We start from the raw sequence: 25913 nt of genomic DNA on the forward strand, positions 1-25913 counted from the left end.
TAAAATTATGTAGTTCTTCCTTCTATCACAATGTCCTGTGTAATCTCAACAAATGAATTTGATCAAAATAGTTAAATCCAGATCAGGGATGTCTCCTGGCTGCAAGAAATTGATCTGGGAACCCCACAAGTCATAGCAGAGGGAAACATCAGAATAAGGTTTAATATAAAAGCAGAGACACCCTTCCCCAGGTTATCATCCTCAATAACAGATTCAATAATAGACATTTTATTAGCCACTTCTTATATTTTTTACAAATAAAATACATTATAAAGACCCACTGAGAAATATATGTGCACAATAGTTGCTCATTTCCTGAATTGGACTGGGGCTGTGAACTGTGTGCACAGTAATTATTCCCTGCCACAATGAAATAATCAGGATCATGAGTGGTGTTGATCAATTTTATTCATCTGTATGATGGTAGTGACTAGAGCAACCAGCCATTATTGGGGCCCTTTTGTTCTAGGCGCCGTACGAACACACAATTGGAGACAGTATCTACCTTGAAGCGCTTACAAATGAAATAGACAAGATAGACAAGTAGGATTGTGATCAATGTGATGACTGTAAACTTGCTTTTGCTACCATGATTTTTCTTTTTGGGAGGAGGGGATGTGGGGATTAGCGACATAAAAAAGACAAAAGAAGAGATGAGGATAAGGGAGACAGAGCAGGTGAGAACATGGAGAGAAAGAAGTGGAGTGAGGCTGAGATGCAATTCTGTGGGGGGGGCTGGGAGGGGTTGGAGCAAATAGCCAATCAGCAATGGGCACAAAGTCTAAGAAAAACTGTAGAAAATATGATACTTATGTTGTTGCCTGGATGTCCACAGGCAGATACCGGAGTTTGGGATTGCAAATTTAAAGGTGTTCCTCCTCATTCTTCATATCCAATTTTTTGTCCTCCCTGGAGGACAGAAACTGCCTGGCTGCCCTCTTGGACCAGTATTGGGAAAGGAAGAACTGTTCACATTTCAGCATTTCATCTGAAACCACACAGGAAATTTACACTACACTCCTAAAAAGGAACTTGCAGCCTCAGAATTAAAGTGACACTGTCAAGGTTGCAAACTTCCCATCTTCTCTTTCTATTTTTAATTCATGTAACGTTTTGAAAGGGCAGTGAAATGCCTCCTTAAAAGGAGGAATGACTTAAACATTTGTGAACACTTTTCACCTGGAGACTTAAAGTGCTTTTGAAAGGAGGATATCTCTAGTCCCCTTTTACGGATGGGAGAGACCTGAAATGACTTGCCCAAGTCGCACAGTGAGTCAGTGTCAAAATCAGGAACAGGATTAAGGTTTCCTCCTCAAGAATTTCTGTTCTGTTCCCAACACCTGAAACCCCCCTTGTTTACAACTATCAAAGATCTTAACAGAATCCACAACTGTGGTAATAAAATGTTTGCGACTGCGGTGGCAGAATGGGCCATGCTGAAAATGACAACTCAGGACAGACTGAGAGAAATAGGGCAGACAATCCCCACGACTGGTAATTTATTCTATAATTAGCTGCACCAAGCCAGTAACAAAACAGCTTCTGGGATGCCGCACTGGTTACCAAGAAGCCAAATACAGTCCCCTTTAAGCATTCCAGCCCGTGACTCCCATCTAGACAGCCAAGTCTAATACAGTGAGAGGTTATTGAAAACCTGATTCACCTTAAGTTAGGTTCACCAGTCCCAAAGACCGGACACTGATCTCTAGGTCAATATGAATTTCAGATATTACCCAATAATCATGCAGATGCCAAGCCTTTAGTAACTAAAAGAGGAAAGGTTTAATAATAAAAAGGAAAAAGAAAGAAGAGAGTTGCTGTGGCTAAAAGATCAATATGCATACAGATATATGTAAAATCCCTTGATCAGTTTCATAGCAGAGATAGTGAGGCTGCTGATTTGTAAAAGTCTTTCTGGAATTGATTTAAAAGGTTATAGTCCAATAGGCAGTTCAGATGTAGAATTTGCTCAAGTTCTTCCATGAGAATTCCAAGGAAATCCAGAGTAAATATGGAGACTTCAGTCTTGTGGCTTAATTCTTCCCTGACGAAGCTTAAGCAGACCTGATATGAAAAGGATCAGGCCCAAGGCTTTCTTTATAGTTGAAGCAAGCTGGGTGCTCACAGTTAATTCCACCACGTGGCCTTTGATGAAAACAAGCTGACATTTTGATCTCTATTCAATGGTTCTCTTCTCAAACAAGACAAGTAGCAATAGTCATTCAAACAATCAAGACAGCTCATAGGTGGTTCACTATGTGCAATTACAAGGTTTGAGGCGAGATTAGGACAATAATATTATTACACCACAAATCCCATCTAAATGATATCTTCTTTTGATCTAGGAGTCAATAAAATACAGTAAGGACTTGTTATAGGACAGAAACAGGATTTAGCATCTACTAATAATTAGATAACATTGTTAGGTTTCTAACAGAATGCAGGTTAACATAGACACATTTAGCACTTACTCTTTGATTCTCTAACAGTACAGGCAAACATGATAAAGGTTCTAGTCTACTTGATGACTGTCTACAAGGAATGGCTCTGTTTATCAATGCAATATCCTTTTGGTATGTTCATAAGGCTTGCTTTAGAGGTGACCCAGCTTACTGACAGCTTAACATTTGCTGGCCCAACATTACAATATATTTCCCCTACAATTTTCTATTAGGATTTTAAATTCTTTGGAGGCAGAGTCTAAGTGATTGTATAATAACTAGCACAATGCAGCCAAATCTGTGCTGAGACCTCTAGATACTACGCAAATAATAATGGTGACTTTTTTTCCCAAGTCTTTCCTTCTTCTGTGCCCACCTGTTACTGGCCACTCATGCATGGCCCATCCTATGAGATGAGAATTCAGACTGTCTTAGCTCTGTAGCATTTAGGTTGTAGCTCATAACAGTTTTTGCTGTCTCCAGGAAAAGAGGGAGTTAACATTCCCTGTGAAAGTATGAGTGCAATCTCTCCTGAAACAAACTAACTCAAGCTGTCCTTTTTAGCTTTTTTAAAGGAATGAGGTTTCTCATCTAGAGAAAGTTATAAAACAGAAAATATAGGGACAGTAAGAAATATTATACATGGAGTTATCTAGATCCTTATAACACGCCTTTCATCATTCTTGCAAATGATTAACTCAATGTCTATTCAGTCTTGTTCATTTTCCTTTCATCTGCTTGTTGTGAACCTCTGTGCAAGTACAGCTTTGTTTATGTAAATGTTCAGGCAAAGCAAAGTTTGGACCCTCGGTTAAAATCTCTTTAATGAAGAAACAAAATGTGTTTAGAGCTAGATGATGTAATTTAGTGAGAGGCCTGTGCTGGGATCAGTGGGATGGAGGTGACTATACCAGGGGGAGCACTGCTCAGTCTGATTAAGAGAGGGGAATTGAATCCAGACTCAAAGATCCTACACTGAACTTGCCCTTTTACCAGCTGACTCATGCATAATCATCTGGGAACTGTAAACTCAAGTGTCCCAATCAGGTACTGGTAAAAAAACACAAGGAAATAATTGGCGTTTCTTTCAGGCCAATAGCAACACTTTGAATTGAGCCTGGAAGCCCATTCAGTTTCTGGAACACAGAGGGATGTGCATGTTCCATTCCAGAAACAGTATTATGTGAGTGTGAAGCTAAACTCTTCTGCACCTGAAATTTCTGAGTGGCCTTCTGCAGTAGCCCTAAGCAGAGTTCATTGCAGAAATCCAATTATTATTCTCTTCTGCTGCACAATTGTAAATGTTATGGTCCCCCTAAAGCTATCTAGTACATTCAAAAAGCAAGCTACAGTATTTTGAGGACAGAAAGGACCACTGTGATCATCTAGTCTGACCTCCTGTATAACAAAGGTTGTAGAAGTTCCCTGAAGTAATTCCACAACTGATTTGTAGTACTTGCACATAGTTGAACTAAAGCAGACCTTTTAGAAAAAAACATCCAGTCTTGATTTTAAAAGTGCCAGTGATGGAGATTCCACCACAACATTTGATAAGTTGTTACAATGGCGAAGTACACTCCCTAATAAAAAAATTGTTATATTTCCAATCTGAATTTACCTAGCTTCCACTTCCAGCCAGTGGATCTTGTAATACCTATGTCTGCTAGGTTAAAGAGTCTATTATCAAACATTTGTTCCTCATATTGACACTTACAGACTAATCAAGGCATTCTTTAACTTTCTGTGTCTTAAACTAAATAGATGGAGCTCCTTGAGACTATCCGCTGATTATCTACTACAACCCCAAGTCTTTTTAGGAGTCACTGCTTCCCAGGACAGAATCCCCCATCCTGTGAGTATGGCCTACAGTTTTTGTTCCTAGACATATAACTTTACATTTAGTGGTGTTAAAACACAGATTGTTATCTTGTGCCCAGTTTACCAAGCAATCCAGAGGTTTTCTGTACATTGTATTCAAAGTATCTTCAATATGTCCTACAATATTATTAGATGTACAAGAGAACTACTCTGAAAAAGGAGTGTATCCCATTTTCTACATCCCCATTCCCCCATGAAATGGCTAGTGGGCTGGAGGGGTTGATTTATAAGTAAGGCTCTGTGTTTTTCAGAGAGGTCACGGGTGTCACAGATTTTTGTTTACTGGCCGTAACCTGTCCATGACTTTTACTAAAAATACCTGTGACAAAAACACAGCCTTACTTATAAGAAAATTATGTGATGCATGAAAACATCAGAGGGATTTGGTTAGGGTTGCTGGACAGTGCAACTGGTGTGCGGTAAAACTGTAGGAAAGAGAAATGTTAGGTTGGCGATCAGGAAATGTTTTGTTGAAGTAAGATCAATGAGAATGCAGAAGAGTCTCCTGAATGGAGGTGGCTAAAGCCTCAGCACCTGAGTTATGGAAACCTGCAGTAGAGAAACCTCTGGGAACAGAAGCATCATTTCAGTAAAACTCTAGAGGGAGCAAAATTTGATTAGCAGATAGAGCATTCTCCATCCCAAATAGCAAACAATTATTGCTTTCCTAATTATCACATTCAAAATCGGGGGGTGGGGGGGGTGGAGTACTGACAAACAGAGGGGTTGGGAAAACCCTGGTTGGGGGAAGGCAACTGTCAACCTTTCCCCATAGCAAATGATGCCCACTCTGAGATATGGGCAATAGGGAGCAATAATACACTGGGCTTCCAGGGGATGGACAAGTTGAAACCACAGAAGTCTTTCCATATTTAAATGTAATAGTTTCTATTTTTTGACATTTCAGAGCTGGATTAACAGATTTTGTAGATTCCATGGGGGGGTTATATGGCCTTCACTATGGGTATAGCATTTGCATATGACTTTTGTAAAGGCATCCTAAAATAATGAAAATGACAATGCTGATTATGACTCTAAACACCTCTAAACATAGGCAGAACCCAAAATCTCACAACTCAAAACAGAGCCCACAGAGCTTCTTCCCACTGCTAATAAATAAACATTTCATACTGGTAAACCATACTAAACTGATAAACTGCTACTGATTATCTGTGAGCCTAAGATGGATGGGTGCCTTCTCACAGATCCAGAAATTGTTCTGATTACAGTGCTGATCGGCATAAATATATGACTCCAACAGATATGCACAGGGATTCCTGGGACTGTAAACAGAGATTCTAGAAAACAAAGCACAGCTTTATTACACCATACCACATTTTTGTTACATGTATAATTATTATCACACAGGGTCATCTTCAAAAGAATTGTTAGAGACACGCTACACTGGAGCTGGAGGTGTAATTTCCAGCTCATGTTGACAAACCTACACTAGCTCGGATTAAACTAGTGTCTAAAAGGTGGCAGGATGAGCTTTCACATGAGATTATATGTGCAGTGACAAGCCTGTCCTGCCATTTTTACAGCAATGGTTACTTTACTTCTCTCTCCCCTTTCTTCCCCCCTCCCCCCCCACCCCCGCATGCTAGCAGAATCAGCCCTGGCTCATGTAGGCATATCTGTAGTAGCTCATTCAGAGCTGGCACAGGTATATCTACCCTAGCTGCAAATTACACCTCCAGCTCCAGGATAGCCCCAAGGCACATATTTCTCCAAAGCACTGAAGAGCTTGACACAGTACTGTGCACTGACTCCCCTACGATGATAGACCTGACTTTACCATACTCACAGCCCCAGTGGTTGCCTAAGTGGTGAGAGAAACTGAGGATGTAATCTTAGATGGGTCACCCAGAGGGCACTGGAGAGCACTAATTCCTATGTTACTGGATCCAGCCTCCACAGTGTTCCTAGGCACAGCCTAAAAACAGTGAGAGACTCAGTCCATGGAATCACCCTCAGGTTGCTTGGATGGCAGCACATAGCACTTATCTGACAGGCACCAGGAATATCCTCCACAGCACTCCCCTCCTCACTGACTGGTGCCAGGGAAAATGAGAGACTGAGAGAGATTTACAGCTTCTCAGTGAAGTGCCTATATCGCCCTCCACCCCCCATGGCTGCTTGGGAAGACGAATGTAGGAGGGTTTGGCTGGGTGGAAGGTTGGATTGGATTGAGGGCTCCTTGTCATTGGTGGGGGGACACTGTGGGAAGGGTTTGCAAAGTAGTGGGTCTAACTCAATGTACTTTTCACTGGTGGTACCTGTCCATGTCTAAGTATCGACGGCCCAACGTCAGGTACTCATTGATGAAAATCTCGACCCAAGTTATTAAAACTTACCCCTTTTCTGATGTAGAAAGAGCTGTGGTGTCCTCCCAAAACCAGCCATCCCTTTCAGTTTTACTTTGTGATAATCCAATCCAGTAACGTTCTTTAATAAAATATCGACTGACATTTTCCTATGAGGAAATGAGGATAATTTAAAAAAAAACAAACAAGTTCATAAGTTTGTAGGTTCCATAACACTGCCGGAAGTCATTGAAAGAAAGTAAGCATTGTAGAATGGGATGTTGTTCCTCATTATGACAACTGAGCTATTACCTTCTTTCTATGCTTGAAGGATCATTCAAGTGCTGTAGAAGAAACATAAGAGACACCATTTTGGAATATGATGAATTCTGACATATCTGAACACAAACATGGTGGTAAGCTGGAGAAAAGATTTATGCAACACTAAGTGACATAAATACATATAGTATCTTTTTTGTATTTTTGTAACCTCACAGATATTAGAGCTGGAAAAGTCCAGCTTTTCCATCTTAGATTCCACCTTCTCCTACTGCCTCCCTAGGCTGATCAATGCCAGAAAGACTGATTTCATTGTGAATTTATAAAATTATTTAACCTATATTTTTGGAGTCTTATCTAATATTTACATAAGATGTGACTTTTAGACAAGAGGTAGAAAAATATCACTAATCCATCTGCCTGGCAACTGGCCGCTCCTGCCAGTCTTATTAGCTCAGAGCTATAAAGGCTGGAAGAAAGCCAGAGAAAGGGAGGGAAGAGGAACAGAAGGAGGTGAGAGCCTCCTAGTCTGTTTCTGGCTGGGCCTGTTGTAGGCAAAATAGCTGTGAAGCCTATATATAGTTGGAACCTGGTGGTGGGAAACCTTTTGAGAAAAACTTGCCTCAAGGGGAATTTTTGTCCCCTACAGTCTGGTGAGAGGGAAATCAGAGCAACTCCTCCTGGTGTTTTTTCAGAGAACCTAGATCCAGCAGTGCATACTAAGGTCATGTGACACACAGGCTGTTTTTATTATCTTTCAGTACTTGAACCTTAACTCAAAGACAGAAGCCCTGATTTTCTCTCCTCTGCTGCTCCTGTATCTTTGCCCCTTTGTCTATATCTGTTGCCTCTATTCCTACAAAAAGACAGAATCAGATTTTAACAACCAAATGAGATTGCTGAGATCTCCCACCTAAAATAGATTTGCTTTTTCACCAACAAAGATATTGGAAGCTATTTGATATATTTCCCATTTATAAAATACTACCTCTAGGGAGGAGGATTAAAGGTGTTTGTTAAAATGAAACTTACTTGGTTTGTTTATGTGCATGTAGTGACAGATAAGGCAATACTCTTGAAAATCCTTTTTCAATAAAGTTTAGGGGTATTTGGAGTCCTTTGTACTAAAAACCCAAAGTATTATTGTAGAAGTCTATGTAATTTCTCTGGAAGGGATATGTAGCCAGTATAAAGCTTGGGAAGTTATAAGTTTTGTACAACTCTATTAAACAATGTTATAGACAAAAACGAATTTCTGGGAAAAAAAGAATTAAGTGGGACTCTCGAGGTGGAGGTGAACGCAAATTGACCCTCCTCTCTTTATGTAAAACCCAAGCCTTTTAAAGCTACACCCTAAGGAGAGAACCATTGTCTACTAATTACCTGATCCAAGAAATCTGAAGATCAAGGCCCTATAGGGATAAAGGAACGAAAAACATTTTCATGAGTGCACTTGCTCCAAGTTGAAGCTTTTATGAACAGAAACCCCCCTTGGTGTTGTCTGAAGAATAGCTCATCGAACTGAGCCCTTGTTGGAGTTGGGGGTGGTGCCCTTGCTGGTCCATAGTGTGGAAATGCAGGTCCAGTTGACCTGAACTTGACACATGTAATAAATGCAAGATGGGCATTTCTTGTTTGGGCAGATCAAATAAGTAAAACCAAGCTCCAAGCAACAAAAGCACAGATTACTGTTGCTGGGGTAGGGCAAAAAATAAAAATGACTCTGCAACCTCAATCCACTGCCTGGTATGAGGCATGACCTGCTCACAGAATCTGTCAGGAACAGGGCTGATTTTGCAGAAATACACATTCCTAAGAAGTGCTAAGCACAGAGTGCTCATACAAACACATCCCAATATCAAGGATGGTACATCAACACTCCCCAAGGTTAACAGGAATACACTGGGGAAATGGAAAGTCCCACCATTCACTGAGATGCGTCCATTGTCACGGGCATACATGTTTTAGTATCCTCGTAAAGTCTGTCAAGTGCTATTACTGTCCTTTGTCGACAATAAACTGGGCTGTGCGCCTTCGCACCTTAAAGAATCTTGTGGTCATTGGACCATTTGCTTGAGGTCTGCTGTGCTGTCTGTCTGCTCAGAGCTGGAGCAGCACTCAGAGAGAACACACACACACACAGCCAAACAACTAACCACAGCTTTAAGTGTTGTCTTTGGTGTAAGAACTAAAGTGCAGTTGACAAGGGGTAAGCAACTGGTCCTTGGGACTTGGAGAGACAGCTTCATATTCCAGAGAAAGAAGGAAAGTAATTATAGCCAGAAAAAAAGGGGAATTTCTTCCCACAGTCTCTGACTGCCTGATGGTCTGTGAATATGTAAAGGATGTAAATTCTTCTCACCTTGACTCAGGGCGTGAAGAAAAAAAGACCTCCTTTCCCATGTGGGGTAGGGCACCAAGACCCCTCCTTCTCCCAGTAGGGAAGCTGAGGTTAGGCCACCAGAGTCCCTGGGGCCAGGTCCAGACTAGAGCTTTAAATCGATTTTAAGAGCTTTAAATCGATTTTAAGCTGTAACCGTCCACACTACAGAGTGCATAAAATCGATTTTAAGGGTCCCTAAAATCGATTTTGGAACTCCATCAAAACAAGAGGAGTAACCCCAAAATCGATTTTTTAAAATCAATTTTATGATAGTGTGGACGGCCATCGAAGTTAATGGCCTCTGGGACGTATCCCACAGTGCTCTAGTGGCCGCTCTACACAGGTAAAGGTACTCTTCTGCTGGCCAGGTAAACAGGAAAAGCCCCGGGAACTTTGAAATTCCATTTCCTGCTTGCACAGCGTGGAGCTCTCAGCAGCAGAGAGAACAATGCAGTCTCCTGAAAATAGGAAAAGAGCTCCAGCATGGAGCACACAGGAGTTACAGGGTCTGATAGCTGTATGGGGAGAAGAGTCGGTGCTTTCAGAACTGCGCTCGAGCAGAAGAAATGAGAAAACCTTTGAAAAAATTTCTAATGCCATGCGGGAGAGGGGACATACCAGGGACTCGTTACAGTGCCGAGTGAAAGTGAAAGAGCTCAGACAGGCGTATCAGAAGACCAAAGCAGCAAAGGGCAGGTCAGGCTCTGCCCCCAAAACGTGCCGGTTCTACGACGAGCTTAACGCAATATTGGGGAACAGCGCAACGACGAACCCCCCCTTGTCTGTTGATTCAGAGGTGGGCGTCGTGATTCCTGCAACTACGGAAGATTTATTTGATGGCGATGATCAGGATGATGAGGACCAAGAGGAGGAGGCTCCAGCAGAGAGCACAGAGCATTTTATCCCCCCAAACAGCCAGGATCTTTTCCTCACCCTTACTGAGGTTCCCTGCCAGCCATCTCAAGGCAGTACTCCAGAAAATGAAGCTGAGGGACCGTCCTCTGGTGAGTGTAATTTTTTTTACCTTTCCTAAAACACTGACCCATGAGGTGGTTTTTAGAAAAGTCTCCATCCTGCTTGTTGGGGGAACGCAAGAGCAAACCGGGGAAGGAGAGTAGCTTCGCCGCGGTTTGCTCTCCGGTTCCCTGAACCACCCAGCAAACCGCAGGCAAGGAGACCTGCTTGTTCGGGGAACGCGAGAGCAAACCAGGGAAGGAGACCAGCTTCGCCGCGGTTTGCTCTCCGGTTCCCTGAACCACCCAGCAAACCGCAGGCAAGGAGACCTGCTTGTTCGGGGAATGCGAGAGCAAAGCAGGGAAGGAGAGCAGCCTCGCCGCGGTTTGCTCTCCCGTTCCCCGAACCACCCAGCAAACCGCAGGCAAGGAGACCTGCTTGTTCGGGGAACGCGAGAGCAAAGCAGGGAAGGACAGTAGCTTGATTACCAGTACAATCTACTACAGGGATTACTAGCCATTATTAACTTCCCATTTTCTCCGGACAAGGTCTGTGTGCTTCCCTGACCTGCGTCTGAGCAGAACTCTCTGTCCTCAGCCACAAGCAATAAGTATTAAAGGAATCCTAAGGTGACCTTGTGGTAAAGTAAAATGTTCAAGGTTCGGTAACAGGCACAGGTCAGTGAGGAGAAAGACTGTATGAATGGTTGTGTGAAATGTGTCTCATGATTCTTTTATCACTCTTTCCAAACCCCACCCCCCCACACACAGCTGCACATTTCTCCAGCCTCCCTCTCGCTTCTCATCCACGTGGGGGGGGTATCATAAGAAGACTGAGGAAAAGGAGGACGCGTGAGGACATGTTCACCGAAATTATGGCAGTGACCCGTACAGAGAGAGCTCAGCAGGGAGACTGGAAGCAATTGGTCGCAAAGTACAGGGAGGCTGCCAGTCAACGCGAAGACAGGAGGGACCAACGCGAAGACAGGAGGGACGCCAAAAATGATGTCAGGTGGCAGGAAGATCAGCGCTGGCGAGCAGCAACTCTGGATCTTCTTCGTGATCAGACTGACATCCTCCGTGATATGCTGCAAGAGCTCCGTGGTTTCAGAATGCCCCTACAGCCCGTGTATAACCTCCCTCAGTACTCACCCTGTCCCACACCTTCCAGAACCAGGCGTGTAAGAACGCGTGGGGGAAGGCTCTCTACACCAGCCCCCTCCACTGCTGCGGACACTCCAACCAGAAGGCTTTCATTAGATTGAAAAGCCCTTTGTGTCCTGTTTTTTCCCTCCTCTAATGATCCAAACTTCTCCCATGGCACCTTTGCCTATTTTTACTCTCAGGTCATGCTATTAAGGAAGTGTGACTGTAGTTTGGTAATGAACTGAAGCAAGCAGCTTTGGAAAGCTGCACGGAAGCTAGTTATCAGCATCAGGATTTGACAATTGGGGATATGGGTAATAAAGGGAAAACAAAGAAAGCAGCCATACCGTACCCTGGTCCATGAGAATTCTTGTTCTGTCTACTCTGATGCACTTTCTTCTTTCAAACCTCCCTCCCCCTTCCTCCAAACCTCCCTCGCTCCGTCCCCCATAGAACGCTGAGTTATGAAATTTCAAGCACAGTATTGTAACAACAAGCATGATGCTTGATTGATGAAAGGATCTGATTTTAAATAAAGAACACAATTCTTGTAACACATAGTAGTAACTTTATTTTCAATAAAAAAGCAGTTAAGGAAGGTTGCAGGTCCTGTGCCTAGCAGCAGACGGAAGCAGCTAATGGTGGAGGTAGGTAATAATTGGGAAATACAGAATTATTTGTTTTCCAATGGACAGCTCTCGCAAGTAACCTAAGCAAGCAATTGAGGAATGCTGCAGGCAAAGTATCTTGCAGCAGCAACACCGCATAGACGGGGAGGGCAGCAATCAATTGAAAGGAAAATCAGCAGTCAAACTGTACCCTGGCCCATGAGGAAGCTACTTTTCAGTGCTTCTCTGATGCGCACAGCATCCTGGTGAGATCTTCTAATTGCCCTGGTGTCCGGCTGCGCATAATCAGCGGCCAGGTGGTTTACCTCAGTCTCCCACCCCGCTATAAAGGCCTCCCCCTTGCTCTCACAGAGATTGTGGAGCACACAGCAAGCAGCAATGACAAAGGGGATATTGGTTTGGCTAAGATCTGAGCGAGTGAGAAGCGTTCGCCATCTCGCCTTAAGCCTGCCAAATGCACATTCTACCACCATTCTGCACTTGCTCAGCCTGTAATTAAACAACTCCTGAGCACTGTCAAGGCTGCCTGTGTATGGCTTCATTAGCCAGGGCATCAAGGGGTAGGCTGGGTCCCCAAGGATAACTATAGGCATTTGGACATCTCCAACTGTTATTCTCTGATCAGGGAAGTAGGTCCCTTGCTGCAGCCGTTTAAACAGTGTAGTGCTCCTGAAGACACGTGCGTCGTGAACCCTTCCTGGCCATCCCACGTGGATGTTGGTGAAACGTCCCTTGTGATCCACCAGGGCTTGCAGAACCATCGAAAAGTACCCCTTGCGGTTAATGTACTGGGCACCCTGGTGTTCCGGTGCCAAAATAGGGATGTGGGTTCCATCTATGGCCCCCCCACAGTTAGGGAATCCCATTGCAGCAAAGCCATCCACAATGGCCTGCACGTTTCCCAGAGTCACAACCTTTCGAAGCAGCAGCTTAATGATTGCTTTGGATACTTCCAGCACAGCAGCCCCCACAGTAGATTTGCCCACTCCAAATTGATTCCCGACTGACCGGTAGCTGTCTGGCGTTGCAAGCTTCCATATGGCTATTGCCACTCGCTTTTCCACTGTGAGGGCTGGTCTCATCCTGGTATTATGCCGCTTCAGGACAGGAGAAAGCGAGTCACAAAGTTCAAAGAAAGTGCTCTTACGCATGCGAAAGTTCCACAGCCACTGTGAATCGTCCCACACCTGCAGGACTATGCGGTCCCACCAGTCAGTGCTTGTTTCCCGTGCCCAAAAGTGGCGCGGAACGGGTAGAACCTCACCCATAACCGTCAGGAGCTCCAACGTGCAGGGGCCCGGGGTGTCAGAAAACTCGTTCTCCAGTTCGTCATCGCTGTCGTCCCCGCATTCAAGCATTCTCTCTTGCATTTCTGCATCATGGGTCAGCAGTGATAGAACGAGAATGCGTGAATTATTTACAGCATTCGCGATCAAGGACAAGAGCAGACCTGGATCCATGCTTGCTGCAAAATGGCGTTTCCCTCACTGCAGCCAGTAAAAACAGCGCGAACTGACTGTGTGCCGTTTACAGGAAGGGGGGGGGGGGGGGCTGTACCCAGAACCACCCAGGACGGGGACTTTGATCCCATCATGCACTGGGCTAGTAACCCATAATTCCAAAGGGCAGGGACCCGTGCAGGAACTGTGGGATAGGTACCCAGAGTGCAACGCTCAGGGAAAACATGGACGCCAGGGAACATGGACGCTCAACATCGATGTAAGTAGCCCTAGTGTGGACGCGCAAAATCGATTTTATAAACCCTGCTTTATAAAATCGATTTTAATAACATCGATTTTACCCTGTAGTGTGGACGTGGGCTGGGTCTTGATCTCTGGGGAGGAGGAGGAGGTAGAGGAATTTGGCTATTGCAGAGGTTTGAAGAGTCTTCTTCGCCTGATCCCTCTGTTGGTAAGAGTAGAACATGGATGACAGCCACTTCATAGGGAGGCATCCCTTCCATATTTGGTCCAAAGAACTGCTGATTGCAATATTTTTAAGGGATGTGTGTAACTTCAAACCATCATTGGGGCAGCCAACCCCTTGGTGGATAAAGGAAATACACACACGCTACCGAGAAACTAGGTCGCAGGTGGGAGTGAGAAAACCAGGTCTCACATTTACACCCAAAGCTTTTGATGTAATAAGAGAAAGAAGGGAAGAAAAATTATACAGAATGTTTGTCAAATGACTCTGTATGGTAACAAGGCGAAGAAGTGAGAAATGACACTGTATGGAACGTTAAAGGATGCATGCTGGCTTGCCACCATGTTTATTATCGGAGGACTTGGAATGGGAAATTATTAAAGATCATGACGAAAACAACATCCAGGGAATTAATCTCTCCAGGAAATAAGTCCATGGGTTCGGCTAGCACTCTTGTGAAGGATACATGTCAGTATGGCAATTCCCTGCAATACCCTTGAAAAACCCCTTAGTGAATGAAGTGTAAGTGTATTAGAGTCCATTGTACTGAAAATGCAAAGTTCATGTATTAATGTGGGATTGTACATAACATCTCTAGGGGACAGACATGGCTAATGTAAACCTTGGGAAGTGTTGAGCTTCAAAGGACAATTTTCAATAATGTGCAAGACAAGAATGAACTTTTGGGACAAAAAGAGTTAAGTGGGAATATATAGGTGGAAGTGAATGAAAATTTATCCCCCTCTGGTTATTCAAAAGCCCAGCCTTTTGAAGCTACACCCTCAGGTGAGAACCACTGTCTACTGATTATCTGCTCCCAAAAATCTGAAGATCAAGGCCCTACAGGAATAAAGGAAAAATGAACATTTTCATGAGTACACTTGTTCCAGGTTGAAGCTGTTACAAACAGAAAAAAAAAAACCCTTGGTGTGATCTGAAGAACAGCTCACCTATCTGAGCCTTTGTTGGAGCTGGAGGTGATCTCTGGTAAGCTTACTAGCATGCATGTAGGTTCTTTTATTGTTTTAATATGTGTTCTCTGTAATGCTTAAGAATAAATGTGCTCGCTTAAAAAGGGCTGTATAGTAATGTATAACTGTGGACATTTATGCTGTTTATAGCCTCTGGAGAATAAGCAAAGTGCAGATGCTGGCTATTTAGGTCATTTACCTTGCTGGGGGATATTATAGTGTAGGCAGAGGACTGTGCAGCCTAAAAATACCTCAGAGAGAAGGGAGAGAGTTGCAGGTCTCCACCCAAGAGAGCTGGGGCCCTTGCTGGTCCATGGTGTGGAAATGCAGGTGCAGTTAACCTGCACTGTGACACATGTAATATCCTGCAACCTCAATCCAGCCCTTCTACTAATGTATGCCTCTGAATAGGACTATCTCTGCCCACCTGGTTTGTAACTTTGAAAACCTCTCCCCTACATCTACCAGCCAGGAGAGCTGTTCTCCTTAGAGCACTGGTCAATCCTCTGCCTGAAACTGTCTCTGAGAGGGTAAAAAGCCTTTGTGAAATACTCAATGCTTGTAACTATGCTGCGATTCAATAGACTCACATAAACAGTTTCTGATTAATATGCTGTGACTGGAAGTAACCCTTGTTATACAATGACATCTTTGGAATTATGCTAATTATGCTAATGTATATGGATCTGGTCTACTGTACAGAGACTGGGAACACTGAATCGCTGGAGATACACTAGCCAAAATATAATTTCTGTTTTGTGGAGACTTCTGAAAGTTACACAGAAATGTAAAAGGAAACTAGGCTGGGCTGGGGAACATACCAGCTTCTGCTTGTCTTTTATCATAAGCAGGGTGGAATTTTGTGAGGCACAGAAGTTCCGACTCCACTCCCATGTCTTCTTCCCTGAAGAAATGTAGTAACAGCTGTCATCTCCCATTCGTTGCCAGTTTGTGGGGCAGAGTGTACAACTCATTTCTGGAGGAAAGAGAACAATCATCATTTTGGTTTTAATCTCACACTGTGATGTAGAGAAAACAAGGGCTACAGGCATTGTCTTGAGATGGTAAAGTAATCAAAAGTTGTGATGCCTAATTCTCCATGACTCCAAACACTGCGATCTTACTTAGATTTTATTCAGTCTTCACTGAGTCAAAGTTCCATTGAGGTCAAAATAAATTTGACAAAGTAAAAACAGAGCAAAAAATGTCAACATTGACCTCATTTGGGCATTGTCAGACATTGCCTTCCCCATGTTGATAATTTGGATGGAGGGTTAACTGGACCATGGACCAGCGTCCCAAGGAAAAGGCAGAAGTCTGATTGCTTGAACAACTAGCTGGCATTAGTGATTATTAACAATCTTGAACTGACCAGAGGACTGGGAGCCAGAGAATGTACAACATATAGGTCAGCAGTAACATGTTGTGTCTACCAATAAATGTTATCATTTTATGAGTTATGGAAAAAAATCAGGCACATTTTCAATTTGATTTCTCCCTGCACAACAGTTTTTTGAGATGTGGGCTATTTCCCATTATTGCCAATCACCCTGATCAACTTTTTCTCTAATCTGTAAGATTTGGATAATAGATCTCTTTTCAGAAGTTCTAAAGTAAGTTACTTTTCCCCCACCTCCCTGGGGCTGATTCCCTGCTTCACAGTCAAAGACCCTAAGGATCATTCCTGTTGTTTTTTTTTTGCCATTGTTTTCTGATTCATCTAACCCACCCTTCAGTTTAGGTACCATGTTGAATTTGCCTTAGACAACCATTAATAGTGCCCCTTAATTAGTCAGCGGAGTCAATCCTGAGAGATATGAGGCACTCCTACCTCCCAAAGGACTGAACACACTCCAACACACTTCCCATCTTTCTGCTGTGCCCCTGCCATCAACCCCCGAGACAGAATAAGAGTGCAGTCCTGATTTACCACACTTGAACACTATAAAGTTACAGTTTTCAGCTGACATTTCATATTCTGTGTAATAAACTGGTTAATCTCATTCCAGTTCTTAGTGGTATGGTGTCACCATCATGAGAGGCTCTAATTATCTGTATTGTAAGCAATTTCATCAGAGAGAATAAAAATAGAAAGTGTGCTGGAAATGGAATTCCTTTACATCTCATTTCTTGCTTTAATCCCTGCTTATTCAGCAATGGTCTTACTGAGCTCAGGATTAGCATGATATGCTGTGTGTGAGGGGTCTATTGAATTGCCATTGCCCTGTTTTATTACTCATCCTGGGACAAAATATTTAGTCCGAGCGTATAACAACCTTGTTTACCATTATTTTTATTCTTCACTTCCCCTTCTAAACACAAACTCTCTCTTATTTCTTGCAGCCTGCTTGAGAAATTTGTTTGCAGAGCTTTCTCCTTCTCTTTGAGTTTTACATTCTCTTCCTGGCAGATGTTGGTAACCTGGAAAACTGAAATTCACAGAAGCATTTTCTGACATGAACTTTTACAAATCCAAATGATATTGGGGTGAAAAGGAGCTTTTTTTCTTTTTCCATTTGGCTGACTGGCTAACCATCCTGATTTTTGTTCCATATGAACGATTACTTTTAAATGCTGCTGGGATTATTAAGTATGAACATTAATTATCAGGTTGCCTACAGCTTTTCTATAATTGTCTGTTTATTATTTAAATCTGAATAAATAATTAAAATATAATTGTTGCTTTCAATTATTGGTCATTCCATTGACTTGATTTCTTTTCATCCTTATTTTACAGAACTATCAGATAATGATGAACTCAGGGCTCAAAAGTAATTTTTATGATTTTTTTTTTAAATGAGGTGCCCTGTTCATGGGACATGGACCCTTTCATCTTTTCACCATGAATTTGTATCCAGAGCAGATCACTAGTATCCAAAAGTGATGGCCACCTGAAAACAAATTAGCATTAAATGAGATACTGACAGTCAGTCCTGTTCTCACTGGCACAGATTACTGCAGCTGACACAAAAAAGGCCTCCTTTTTGGCAGCTTAAGGGGAGAGGTCCAGGCATGAGTGGGCTATTGAGATTGTCACTTGCAGTGGTGATACCATTGGAGCAGGACCAAGGTAATGTACAGTAATGAGTGAGGCAGAGCATCTGGGAAGCTTGTTCTGTGCAGCCTGCCTGTGTTGTGCCAACTCTATGGTTAAATCAAGAACTTCATCCTATAGGGGATAGATATCAAACCGGTATCTTTCACCAGCACTGAATTCACCAAATAAATATGTATTGTTACTTACACACAACCCCCAGGGCTAGCAGTCCTACCATTAAAGCCAGACACAATGTGAGCAAAGTCAGGGCAGCCAGACGCCATGCGGATGAGGTGAAGAGCCCTGGGAGAAACCAACAATGAACTCAGTAACTGAAAGAGGTAGATTCTGAAAATCCCTTATTTTGCTTTTATTGTTTTTCTTCTTCTCCTCAGTCACTCACAAGGACACTGAGCCATGTGCTGATAGTGCAGTCTCTGGTACAGGATGATAGGAAGTCTGCGTGGAGGGGACTGCAGCTACATAAGGTGTCTATAACATCCCTTCCACTGCACAGAGTTGCAGGCATTGAAAATAAACACCAGGCTAGGGTCACCCCCACTGCAATCTGTCTGGAGAGCTCCCATGAAACCCAAAGTGGAGAGCATTACCTTGAACCATTACCTGCCCTCCCAGGGGTGAATTCTTCTCAGGCCACAGCAACTGCCCTTGCTGATGAAGGATGTTGTAATATGCCCTGCCTGTCCATGTGGTGTGAATCAGCATATTATCCCACAACAGTTCAGACTTAGTATTGTTTTTTCGATTTCCTTCTTATTAGCCAATATCATGGCTACTGCGGAAACGAGATGTCCAGCACTGGTATATCCTCCAACCAATGGCCATTTACCCCCTTCTCTTCCAGCAATGACAGGTCCTTTCCCACCATCAGCTTACCTCCTCTTTCTCTAAAATTATCCTCCTGCCCTCATCAGCCATCGTCCAGTCCCCCTTACATGTTTTTGTTTTCCTTATTCACAATCTTTTTAAATTGAAAATATTTTGAGAATCCAGGTTTAGACAGAAAGGATGGAAAGAGGGAGCAAAAGGGTTGAAAATAAAAGCTGAATTTCCTAAAAAATAATAAAATGGTGAGGAGAAAGAATTAGGCATGTACAGGAGAAGGAATATCATCTACTTTGTCATTAGCTAGGGTTAAATTACCAGGGGTATTGATCTTCATACTTCAGGGCATAACAAAGCATAAATAATCATCAGTGATGGTGAGAAAGGATTCCTTCTCACCCCCGTGCCCCTCACCATGGGATAGAACTGTGCAGTGGTGGTGAATATTTTGCTGTCTTGTATGAGTAGTATTTTTAAATATATTTTAAGGAGTTTAAAATGACCTTGTATTTGATGATCAGCCAAGAAACAGATGAAAGATTCATCTCCCAGAAAAGTTTGTTTACAACGGCATCTCAAAAGGAAAGAGGGCAAAATACCTATGGAAAGTAAAATGATGATATAAATCAATTTTATGATTGGATATCCTCAAATGTTGTAAAATGGCACGGTTCCTTTGAAGTAAATGTGGTGTTTTTACCAGCTCTAGTTACAGGTCAGTTAACTTCCCAACCATTTACAGTCCAGTTCCAGTTTACAGTGTAAATGGGGAAAGTTAATTTTGCCTCCAGTAGAGAATAAAGAGATAAACCACAATGTAAATATACAGGGCCAGATCCTCAGTTGTGCCAAATCTCTGTCCAGTGCAGCTCAGGAAAGAGGAGATAAAGGAGTGTTAAGCCACATTTGCTGATCCTGAGGTCAGTGCAGTGTAGTGCAGTGTTTCCCAAACTTGGGACGCTGCTTATTCAGGGAAAGCCCCTGGCGGGCCGGGCTGGTTTGTTTACCTGCCGCATCCGCAGGTCCGGCCGATCGGGGCTCCCACTGGCCGCGATTCGCTGCTCCAGGCTAACGGGAGCTGCTCGAAGCAGCATGGGCCGAGGGACGTGCTGGCCACCACTTCCAGAAGCTCCCATTGGCCTGGAGCAGTGAACCGCAGCCAATGGGAGCCGTGATCGGCCGGACCTGAGGACATGGCAGGTAAACAAACCAGCCCGGCCCACCAGGGGCCTTCTCTAAAGAAGCAGCATCCCAAGTTTGGGAAATGTTGCCTTAGTGTAATTTATAGCAGCCTTGGACCTTCTCTAAATTATGCCTGGCTGCAACAGTCCCCAAGGGGATGCTTCATAGTGGTGATCACTGAAATTCAGGGGCACTCTGGCAATTCCCCCTTCCCCAGCAATGTTCTTGACCCATGAGCAGAAGAGGGTAAAATAGAGCTGCCTATTCCAGCTGGGGATTTCCCTGTCTTGCAGATTTCCAAACAGAGAGTTAAGCTGGATTTCTGCCTGCTTCGTACTTTGGAGCAGCAGAAAGTTGGTAATTCAGAGGTTCTGACTCAATAAGGAGACTAGAAATATGCTTAATTACATAAGATACTGGGTAAGCAAATTGCAAACTGTTACTTTTCAGAAAGTCCAGTGGTTTCTTCCTTCTACACGATACTGTCTGTATTTACAGGGTCAGGTTCTGTCTGGGAGCAAGTGGGTCATCATGGGTTTGGCTACATTACAAAAAACAACCCTGTAGGGAGGCCCATTTACATGACTGGTTACAACATATTTTTATTTTGATGTGAAGATGGGACCTAACCAGGATTTAATTGGGTCTTCAGTTTGTGCTCAAGCCTTGGACTTGTGCAAAACTTGAATCTGGAAGATAATTATGGCTCTGCTTCGCCTCCCGCTGGCACTGGTACAAATCAGAATTAATCTCACTGAATTCAATGCAATTAGACTGCTGGAAAGACAGAACACAGTCAAGTTCCTGGAAGTGGTTATGGTAAGTGTCCATGGACACTGCCTTTCCAGGGCACTCAGAAGGGAAGGAAGTTCACTTTAAATGTCAGAGGAGGCTGGGTTGGGAATGAGGGAACAGGACAGACCCAAGGAGCGGCAATGCCCTCCTCAAAAGATGCTGCAAAGAAGCTGGCTGCAATCAGTGAGTGTCCGGAGAGCACTGAAAGATCTGTGTGCCTGCTTATAACATCTTCCTGGGGCCAAACTGTTAATTTTTTCTCTAAATCCTTTGACATTGCTCAATGTCAGAAACAGGATTTCTTTCTTTTACTTTGCCTGTCAGCCCAGTTTCTGGGCACTTTTGAATACCTAAATGGCCCAGATCCTTAACTCTGCTGTGATCTCTATACACAGCACATCTAGGACACAGTGACATAGCTGGCCCAGGAGAGTCGTAACACTGAAGTTGCTTTGGTGCTAACTCCCCTCCTTATGGCTGGTGTAAAGTAGTGGCTCTGGAAAAGAAGGCACAGATGAGGCTTCCCTGAACTCAGGTGATCCCTAAGTGCTCCAGTGGTAATTTATGGTCATAGTAACTGGAGCAAGTTGGAGCAGCCTTCTGACTGCTCTAATTGATACCAGAGGACTGGACTGAAGCACAACTGGCTCATGATCAGGAAAAACACAAAGGTGGCTTAAAGCTACTCAGCGCATTCCCCTCCTGAATCATGTCGTGTGCTCCTCTGCTCAGCCAGGACTCAAGGCCAAGAACACTCTGATGCTGTCTGGTGATTGCTACTTTCATAGAGATGGCAAAACTGCTAAATAATCTGACATTTATTTGAATGTAAAAAAGAAAAAACCTTCCACTTTCTCTACCGAGGTACAGCCCCAAACTGGAGCCTGAAGGCAAAACCCTTTGTGCTCTCTGACATTTAACCAAAAAAGTGAAGTGGTTTTCGGTTTCAATCACTGCAGGTTTGCTGGATGCAAATGCTGCAGCAGAGGACAGCATGGGGCACTGCCCTTACATGGAGACAACAGAAACACTCTGCTCCAGAAAAGCAAGTTATAATTTGTCACCAAATGTTACAATCTCCTATGAGAAAAAAGCAACCTGGAGCAGGTCAAATATGAAAGCAAACAAAGATCTTCTCCTCCCCATAGACCAGAGTTTGAGAATTTTAAAATCCTAATATAGGCTGCATCATGCCATGGATGATTCTGCAGAAATGATTATGAACTGATGACACAATATTTTCTCTAGCTGTCAAACTCTGCTCTAGAACCTGATCCCATAAACATTTATACCTGGCAAATTGCTCATTCCTACGGGTAATATATCCAAGTAGGGAGAGACAGCATCTCTCTTATGCTTTGAACACTAATGTGCATGCTTCTGCACTTCTGTTAATTAATAATGACAATAAAACAGGACAAATTCACCATTGGTGTGACCCTACCAAGAGTAGAGTTAGAGGAGCAAATTTGGCCCAGTCTGCCTAAGATTAGGTTGAGAGTGCTTCTCAACCCAGCTAATTTTAGCACAATAACTAAAAAGCCCCATAGAGATTGTACCTTTTTCCTCAGGAGCAGCAGGCTTTGGGATATTTTCCAGTGCATAAGATTTATTAAATTCCAGATCTGCATAAGTTATTTCCTCTGTCATAGTTGGTGAAGAGGGAAGCTTATATTTCAAGTTATAAGCACATATAGCACATTTAAGATTCTGCAGCTGTTGAGCGAGGAACAAGATCTGTCGTTTTAGAGATGGCTCCTTTTTTAATGCATTGGTAAATACAAATGATGCAACCTGGATATCAGAGCAGAGTGGCCCAGAACTTCCTCTGAAAGGATGTTATGAGAGAGAAATGTTCCCCTTTGACGGAGGAATTGTTCCCCTCTCTTTCTTCATCTATCTTCCTTCTGGCCCATCTGCCCACCACTTATTTCTCTTTGCAATGTCTGAAAAAAACACAGCCCTGTCTGTGCAAATTCTTTGGTTTGATTTTTAAAGAGGAAACTTGTTTCTGGAGAACTGCACGTTCAGGATTCACATGCAGGGGTGAATACAGGCTGTTCACAGCATCATGGCCATGGTCTGTTGTTACCAGCAGCATATCATAGAGGTTAGTACTTTGTACTGCCCAGAAGCAGGCTTGGGATTAATTCTCAGCCCTTGACTCTTGCCACAGGTTTCTGAGAGTGCTCCAAAGACCAGGTTCAGTCCCCAGGAGTTAGGGTTCAGTGTGACCATGCGGAAGCCAAAGTACAGGTACTTGGGCCCAGATCCTTCTCTGCTATAGAACAGTGTTATTGATCAGTGACTTCTAGTCCAATTTACACCATCTGAGCACCTGACACCTGGTTTCAACCAGCTCAGGTCAGAAAGAGCAAGGGATGCTGCAGGGATCAGGGCCAATGCTTGGGAACCACTGATTTGTGCTCTGATATGTGAAACTTCAGCTTTATTACTATTCCTGAAATCTTGCTTGTATGGTCCTAGGAGGATAGTGTATGGCATAAAGACAAGTTCAGGCAAAGGGACAGGTTTTGAGGCTGCACAAGAAGATAAAGGGAGGGTGCAACATGTGCTGGCTTTTGTATCTTCTCCATAAGGGCCAGAAACTCTTATAGAACCTGCACTTTTCCCAGTACAAGGACTGCTCCTTTTTAGCACTCCTTGGGGTGTAAGGCTCTGACAGGGGAAGGAGAAAAGAGGCTGGCTAACCTTGGAAAGCTGCCACCCTCCTAACAGGGAGAGCAGCAGTTTTGTTACCTGATTCCCCAGGGAGATACAGAAGGCATTGCATTTCTCTGGACCATAGTGATTCCCATTGCTTCCGCCATTACAATATTAGGATAACCTTTATAACAGCCAGAGTAACTGAGACATTCAGACTTCCCTGGTGAGGTGGCCAAGTCCCCAGTGGTGCCAAGAGATTCTAGAGAGTTTGGATCAGATGTGAGAATGCAGAAAGACATAGTCCTGTGAGATACAGACTGGATGACCCAGGGATCTTTAAGCTCCTATTCCTATTCATGACTCTTGTTACCCTCACACTCTGCTGAGATACAGTCAAGTTTTCTGTGAAACCCAAAACACACGTAATGAAGGCTGGGTGTCTGACGGTCAGGTTTCTTGTGTGACTTACACCATTGTGAACTGAAATAAGTTCCACAACAACTCTACGGGGAGACTTTGGCAAACCAGTAAAGTGCCTGAAACCACTATGGCTTATTGTTAAAGGTTGTGGGGGGGGGGAGTTTTGGAGTGCCACATAAAGGGCAGCTTAACCCTGCATCCTTCCTGATAAGAATTGTGTTGAAGTTGCTGATACATGCATTTTAAAAGAGCAGGATGTGCCTCAGGAATGTTTATTAGTGTCTCAAGGCTGAAAACTCTGGAAGAAACCACACCTGGTTAATCAATAATCAGAAGGAGCCTCTTGCTTGCCCATTGGAACTGCTTGCTTAACAAGTTTTCTTTAAGGAACATGTCATTCTATTACTAATGTATAAATAAGGGGGAAAAGCTTGAGATCATTGGACTCGTTTGAGGACTCTTTTTGGACTCTCCCTCTGGATACATCTTGCAGTCCCCATCGGCCGATGGAAGATTTGGCTGATGGAAGATTTGGCCACCGGAAGCCTGCTCCTGTTTCACTCGAGAGCTACATTCAACTTTGGTAATTATCAAGGTTGGGGGTGTTTTACTAATCTGTTGCAGACGTGTGTAAGTGCTTGAGAGTAAGTAAAGTTTAGCTTTAAGTGAAAGCTCTCTTGTGTTGTCTTGTTTGTGCCAGCCATCTATCGGTCTGACGGCTGTGTCTCCCCTGATTTATTTCCTGACACCTCCTCACACAGAGTAAATTTACCAAGAGCTTTGGGGTTGAAAGAACCCCAGATAACACAACTGGATCAAGACATGGAGGAGATTGACAATGGGTATCACAATCTGAATTGCTAACAATAATGGGCCTGATTTTCAGTTACGCTTGGGCCACCTGACACCCCTCTGGCAGAGTAAAGGAACCATAAAGTGAGCGTGGATGAAATTTACATCTGTCTTTGTACTTTGAGAATGGTATAAAACCTGCCTTAGGTTGACTAAGTATCAGCCCCTAATACGGGATTTGTTTTGTTTTTCCACTAATAAACTGAAAAATATTATAAACTTTGACATTCCTATCCCAGAATAATAGAAACAAGCAGCATTATAGTGGAAGCAAGTTAGATCCTAAAATACTGAATTTTAATCATCTCATTTGTTAGTAACACAGAGAAGGAAAAACAATTTTGTCCCTGACTGTGCCTTTATAAAATGTTGTTTCTTGATAAAAATATTCAGTTGCAGATGACTACTTTTGTATGTCTAAGGATGGGATTTTCAGACGTGCCTGTCACAATTCAGGGCAACAGCACCTGTATCTTTTCCCTTTGGTCCAGCAAAGGCACGCAGCTCCCCAGCCCTCACTTCTCTTCAGCAGAGAATTCCATCTCTCTCCCTGCAGAGAGGGGTTTTTCCAGGCTGCACAGTTCTCTGTCTACACTTCCCAGCAAGCCAAATGGCCTACACAGCCAGTGTCTGCGGTTTGCTTTCTGCTCCCCAACAGTTAAGCAAAAAAAGAGGGCATGACCTATGCTGAGGTAAAACCCAAATCAGGGGCCCTGTGACAGTCACCTTGTGAGCTGAGAACTCTGTCCCTCTTTTAGCTCTTGACTCACATTTACACTGCTACTCACACCCATATTTCCTCTATCCAGTAAGAAGAGAGGTAACATTCTCTGCGAAAGCATCAGACAGTAATTTTCTCCAAGAGGAATTCACTCCAGCCAGCATTATGGTTTCCTTAAAGAAGTGAGGTTTAAAATGTTCAGCAAGTTACAGATGAGAAGATATAAACAATGTGAGATATTATGCAGGATGCTGTCCAGATTCTTATACCTCGCCCATCCCTGAGAACCTAACAAAGTAGCTTCAGTGAGGATTTGCAACATCACCAAAACTGCAGTTTGGTGAACAAAAACTAAACTATGCATAGGAGAAGAAGTTAGTTCCCTCTTCAGCACTTACCTTTTCCGCTTGAATCACAAGCCTCTTTGCTTCTCTCTTCCTATCAGCAGCATGGCTAGTGACAACCACTTAGGAAGAAAGTG

The 25913-nt window shown here is 43.4% G+C and overlaps 1 protein-coding gene across 1 annotated transcript; it reads right to left on the reverse strand.

Annotated features, from left to right (window-relative positions):
- Positions 1–5264: 5264 nt before the first annotated feature.
- Positions 5265–22459, reverse strand: LOC115636897 (C-type lectin domain family 12 member B-like). The gene is made up of 6 exons (XM_030537600.1): positions 22332–22459; positions 18157–18252; positions 17198–17341; positions 15734–15888; positions 6677–6795; positions 5265–5617 (listed from the first exon to the last, which is right to left on the reverse strand). The coding sequence occupies exons 1-6, from the start codon at positions 22420–22422 to the stop codon at positions 5479–5481; spliced, it is 744 nt and encodes a 247-aa protein (XP_030393460.1). The 5' UTR covers positions 22423–22459; the 3' UTR covers positions 5265–5478.
- Positions 22460–25913: the final 3454 nt, after the last annotated feature.

Source organism: Gopherus evgoodei, chromosome 1 (assembly GCF_007399415.2).
Source record: "Gopherus evgoodei ecotype Sinaloan lineage chromosome 1, rGopEvg1_v1.p, whole genome shotgun sequence".
Taxonomy (NCBI): Eukaryota; Metazoa; Chordata; order Testudines; family Testudinidae; genus Gopherus; species Gopherus evgoodei.

What these genes read in the sequence shown, in the direction of transcription:
- LOC115636897 (XM_030537600.1), bottom strand. Translation starts at nt 22,422, where the DNA reads ATGACAGAGGAAATAACTTATGCAGATCTGGAATTTAATAAATCTTAT. An exon ending in TGCTGCTCCTGAGGAAAAAG is followed by an intron (nt 18,253 to 22,331) that starts GTACAATCTCTA and finishes GGTTTCTCCCAG; the next exon opens with GGCTCTTCACCTCATCCGCA. An exon ending in GCTAGCCCTGGGGGTTGTGT is followed by an intron (nt 17,342 to 18,156) that starts GTAAGTAACAAT and finishes TGTGAATTTCAG; the next exon opens with TTTTCCAGGTTACCAACATC.